This window comes from Meles meles, chromosome 5, assembly GCF_922984935.1.
Source record: "Meles meles chromosome 5, mMelMel3.1 paternal haplotype, whole genome shotgun sequence".
NCBI classification, from domain to species: domain Eukaryota; kingdom Metazoa; phylum Chordata; class Mammalia; order Carnivora; family Mustelidae; genus Meles; species Meles meles.
Window position 1 is genome coordinate 32,998,631 of NC_060070.1, and position 5,257 is coordinate 33,003,887.

The 5,257-nt window shown below is 48.3% G+C and overlaps 1 protein-coding gene across 1 annotated transcript; it reads right to left on the bottom strand.

The window, feature by feature from the left end:
* Positions 1 to 478: 478 nt before the first annotated feature.
* Positions 479 to 4,802, bottom strand: POU3F2 (POU class 3 homeobox 2). Its single transcript, XM_046004256.1, has one exon. The coding sequence runs from the start codon at positions 4,641 to 4,643 to the stop codon at positions 3,312 to 3,314; it is 1,332 nt and encodes a 443-aa protein (XP_045860212.1). The 5' UTR covers positions 4,644 to 4,802; the 3' UTR covers positions 479 to 3,311.
* Positions 4,803 to 5,257: the final 455 nt, after the last annotated feature.

The window sequence follows — 5,257 nt, forward strand, 5'->3', positions numbered from 1 at the left end:
AGCCTGTTTGCTTGCCTGAAGAGAAACAGACATTACTGTATAAACCACTGCAAAACCCTTTTTTCCCCTCAAAATCTAACAGAAATAATACATGGGATCTACCAATAATCACGTGGCAAACACACATCTTGCATATTGTCAGAGATACTCTTTGTTGAAAGGTATTTGTTATTTATTAAAAAGAATAATACCTTTAACTAAGCTTTGCATTTTTAGATCCCAAATTATGAGGATATGTGTATAAAGATTAAAGTCCACCTAGTTCCACTGATGCTCTCCCCCCCCCCAAAAAAATAAATAAAAAGCACAATCACTTAAGGTAAAGGTGACCTGGAAAGATATTTAAAAAGGATAAACATCTCTTTGTCAGACCATGAAATGGCAAACAAATGAAAGCTCAAACCCAATGACCATTTCAATTTAATGCTATAGGTGTAGTGACTGAAAGTCTGGGACTGATAGTTTTTTGCAATGAAAAGTGAATAAGAATCAGAACAGTAGTCTCTCTTAAAAAAAAAAAAAAGCTCTGAAAGTTATAAACATGAAACCTGGCAGTATACGCATAAAATTTATTCCAAAACTTTATGAAGTATAAAGGAAGGGAAGTATTTTACACACAACTCAACTCAGTCAGTATAAGGTCTAGGGTTTTCTCCCCCCTTAAAACTTGGCACTATCTTTAAAAATAAAATAAAGATATTTCAATAATTAGAACAAACTATGAAGGTATTGTGCATTTCTGTTTTATGTAGATAATAAAATATTACTTTAACATAAATATATAAGGATCTCTGCGTTTTTATTTTCCCCACAAGCACAACCAAATGTACCAAAACAAAGTATTCTTAAAGAGACTGAACAAAAAAAAAATTACATCCCATATAGATTTTGCTCATCTACTCATTTAAAGCTACAGAAAAACAGTTTCCAGAACCTTTTGCTTTGAAAGAAATAAATATACATTGAGGCAGGCCACTTAAAAATGATATGAAAATATTTCCCTGGGTAGCATTAAAAAAAAAGAAAAATAGACAAAGAAACATTTAAACTATTTCTGCATTTCAAAAGACAGATATTAAACATATATACATAGTGGTAAGGTTCAGTGGTAACTTTCATCTTAGTAAACCTATGAGAGTCAGAGGAGCTATGGACAGGTCCCCTGAACTCCAGCATCTGACCTTACTCACTTGGTAATAAGAATCTGAAAATTCATTTCCTCCCTTTACCATTGGCTATTTGCCCCGCTCTGGATTGCTTCACTAAAGACCAGTCCCCACACCTCAGGAACAAGCAGCGTGACGCACCCCGAAGCAGCAGCTCCGTGCCCATCTCCTTGTGACATTCGTTGGGGGAAATGAAATACAGGCAAATAAATATGCCCATTATAAGTCATCATTTATCTTGCAAAAACATTGAAAATGAAACAATCACAGGTGTTTGAAAAGACAATAGAAAGCATATTTCCTAAAACCTTAACTACTGAGTGCAGTGCTAATCTGATGCTGAACCATAATTTTATGGTACTGAGAATTTTTTTTTTTAAATTTGCCTAAGACTTAACCAGAAAAAAAGCCCCAAACTTTTAAGATTAATAAAAAGTGTTTTCCCTTTGAGCGCCCTTTTGTGCTGATTATTTTTAAATATTTTAACTGATCACAGTTTAATGGTATTTATTTTCAATACAGTTAGAAGTTTTTTCACCTACACTTCCCAGTAGGGTCTTTTGTTATGGGAGTTAACCATTTTCCATCAAGGTAAGGTAAAAAAACGCACTTAAAACTATTAACAAAGGGAGAAAAGGAAGGATAAAAAATAGCATTTTTTCCCAGTTCATTTGGCTTCCTTAGTGAAAGAGGGGGGAAAAGCTGTCCAGGTCAAACTGGTATTTTCTGTAATAAATTATAAGAGAAGAGGGTGTGGGACCTTAAATGTGATTTGATAAACAAATGAGCTAGTGAAGAGAAAACCAGTCTAGAGTGGAGATATTCTCTTATTCATGTGGGTATTTGTGTGGTAAGAAACAGTCTATGCATACACCATTAAGTTCCCAGATTATTTTCTTTATGCTAAAAAAAAAAAAAGCTATTAGAGGAACAAAGTTTAACTGCTGCTGTCAGCACAAATAATTCCTCATAATTAAGTTATTAAAACCGAAGGCAGAGAACTATACAGGGGTTTCTGAAGATATATATTTCCCTAGTTCTCTTCAAAGTGCCACTTTCTGTTGGACAACTCTGGAAATATATTTAACCTCCACACTTCCTCTGAGCTCTTTCACAATGGGCCCGCCTGATAAAATGAAGCAATCAGTCACTCACTATTGATTTTTCTTTTTCTCCCCTCCACAACCTCCCCCAGAAACACTGCCTGAAAATGAAGTTTACTTTGTGGCTGGTAACAAAAACCAATGCTTGACTCATTTTTTTGTATTCCAAACCGGATTCTTGCCTTGGATAAAGCGGGTAGACCATGCAAGTTTCCTGAAAGCAGAGAATGATTTATTTTGTATGAAGCCAATCATTTTTGCTTTGGTAAAAGAACCAAATAGATGTTACACCAATGTTGGGGTGGGGGGGGCGTAGGTAACCAAAGTTCACAAACAGTGAGAAGAAGAAGGGGCAACAGCGAGAGCGTTGGAAATGGAGAGTAGCCAAGAGCTGGCTTCAACTCTCTCTGCTGAATAAAACAAAACAAAAAAAAACAAAACCCGGCAATTTCAAAATTGAAAAGAAAGATATGTTCATGAATTTGTTCATGTAAACTTCAATTTTCCTGCAGTGCAAATTTCTGTGGTTAAATTCTGACTACATCAAAGAACATGTGTATTTTCCCCTCTTTCCTGATGAGGATCCACATTGAATCAACACAGCAGCATGTGCCAACTCTGAGCATCAGGAAGCTGTTTGTGTTTATCACGGTTTGGTGGATTTTTTTTTTCTTTTTGGTAATTTATTTAGTTTTGCCAGGTATTTAACTCAGTGCTTGCCATCTCTCTTTCTCTCTCTCTCTCTCTTTCTCTCTCTATTACACACTCTCTCCTCACTCTCTCTATGAGACACTCCACTCCATTGCCTGGGTACTAGCCTGTAAAGGTCAAAACACATCATTACACCTGCTACCGTTTAAAGGATAGTCCAGTGCCTTAGTTGCTTTCCTTATTATTACTTTTTTTCTTTTTAAGGGACGGGGAAAAATAATTAAAATAAAAGAACAATCAGAAGTTAGAGAGGGAACAAGGGGGCCGGGAAAGGGCGGTGGACCGTAGGGGAGGGGGAGCCCCGCGCTCTGCCCCTCCCCCCCGCTCGAGTTCACTGGACGGGCGTCTGCACCCCGTGGTGTGGTGGCGTGTCCCTACTCCCCCCGTACACATCCTCGGCGCCCGGCAGAGTCCCTCCGGGAGGGGTCATCCTTTTCTCTTTCTGTCTCCTGTTACAAAACCAAACTCTCACCACCTCCTTCTCCAGCTGTAAGCTGTCCGCGAGGGAGGTGATCTCCTGGGCCGAGGGCTTGGGGCATTTGAGGAAATGGCTCTCCAGAGCCCCCTTGACGCTCACCTCGATGGAGGTCCGCTTTTTCCTCTTGCGCCCCTGCGCTGCGATCTTGTCTATGCTCGTGGGGCTGCCCGAGGACGAGTCCGCCTCCTCCAACCACTTGTTCAACAAAGGCTTCAGCTTGCACATGTTCTTGAAGCTCAGCTGCAGGGCCTCAAACCTGCAGATGGTGGTCTGCGAGAACACGTTGCCGTACAGGGTGCCCAGCGCCAGCCCCACGTCCGCTTGGGTAAATCCCAGTTTGATCCGGCGCTGCTTGAACTGCTTGGCGAACTGCTCCAGGTCATCCGAGGTCGGCGTGTCCTCGTCCGAGTGCGGGTCGTGGTGCGCGCCGGGGTGGCCCGGCGGGCCCTGCGGGGGTGGCGGCGGCGGTGGCTGCTGGTGCGGGTGCGAGTGCGGGTGAGGGTGGTGGTCGGCGTGGTGCGGCTCGTCGTGCGCGTCCCGCAGGCCGTGGTGGTGCAGCCCCGCCGGTTGTCCGCCGGCGCCCAGCATGCCGTTCACCGTGAAGCTGGGCTGCGAGTAGAGCAAGCCGCCGTTGGACGCTCCCATGGAAGGCGGGAGGTGCGCTGCAGCCGCGGCGCTCCGCCATGCCCCGGGCCCCGGGTGGTGGTTGGCGGCGTGGTGCACCAGATGCGGCGGCCGCTGCTGCTGCTGCTGCTGTTGTTGCTGCTGCTGCTGCTGTTGCTGCTGCTGTTGCTGCTGCTGGTGCTGCTGCTGCAGGGCACCCGGCCCGTGCAGCTCGTCGCCCCGGCCACCCTGCTGTACTACCACGGAAGGCTTGATGTCCGGCTGGCCCAGGGGGCTGGTGGACCACGGGGAGCCGTCGCCGCCGCCCCCGCCGCCGCCCCCGCCCCCGCCGCCGCCGCCACCGCCCCCGCCGCCGCCGCCGTGGGACAGCGCGGTGATCCACTGGTGAGCGTGGCTGAGCGGGTGCCCGTTGCTCTGCAGCGCGCCGTAGTCGCCTTGCACCAGGCTCTGAGCCTCGCGGTAGCCTCCCGCGCCCTGCTGCATGCCACCCGGCGGCTCGGCGTGCACGATGGAGGCGCTGGAGGTGAGCAGGCTGTAGTGGTTAGACGCTGCGGTCGCCATGACTCTCGGAGCCGGACTGAGCGCTCCGGTTAAAGGAGCCGCGCATTTGACAGTTACTTTTTCGCCTCGGGCTCCTCTGCTCGCTCGCTCTCTTTCTCTCTCCTCTCTCTCTCCCCCAGCGGGCAGCTCCGACGCCCGCTCCGACGCCTTCTGTTGCTGCTCCTGCTATTACTGCTGCTGCCGCCGCCGCCTCCCGCCCGCCCTCGCTCTCTTTCTCCTCCTCTCCCTCCTTCTTGCTCTCGCTCACTCTCTGACTAGCTCCGCGCTCCCCCCTCTCCCTGCTCTCTCCAGCTCTCTCCCGCTCTCTTGGCAGCGCCAGCTCGCAGCGGCACGCGCCTGGGCCCCGCCCCCTCCGCCCCCTCCCATTGGCTCCGCGCCCTTTGATTTACGTGGATACCGCTAGCAACCTCCCAGGCCGGCGCCACTGATTGGCGTAGAGGTGCCCCCTCCTCCTCCCTCCCGCCCCCGGGCGCCGAGTCCTCTCAGCCCTCCTCCAGTCCCCCCTCTCCACCCAATTCAGATTCTCTTAGTTCTCACCACCCTAGCTCCCCAACCCCGGGGCTCCTCCGCCCCTCTTGGATGGGCCCCGCCCCCCATCTGTCTCCCTAGCAGAC

Bases quoted from the DNA above. Each gene is read 5' to 3' on its own strand.
- POU3F2 (XM_046004256.1), bottom strand. From the start codon at position 4,643: ATGGCGACCGCAGCGTCTAACCACTACAGCCTGCTCACCTCCAGCGCC.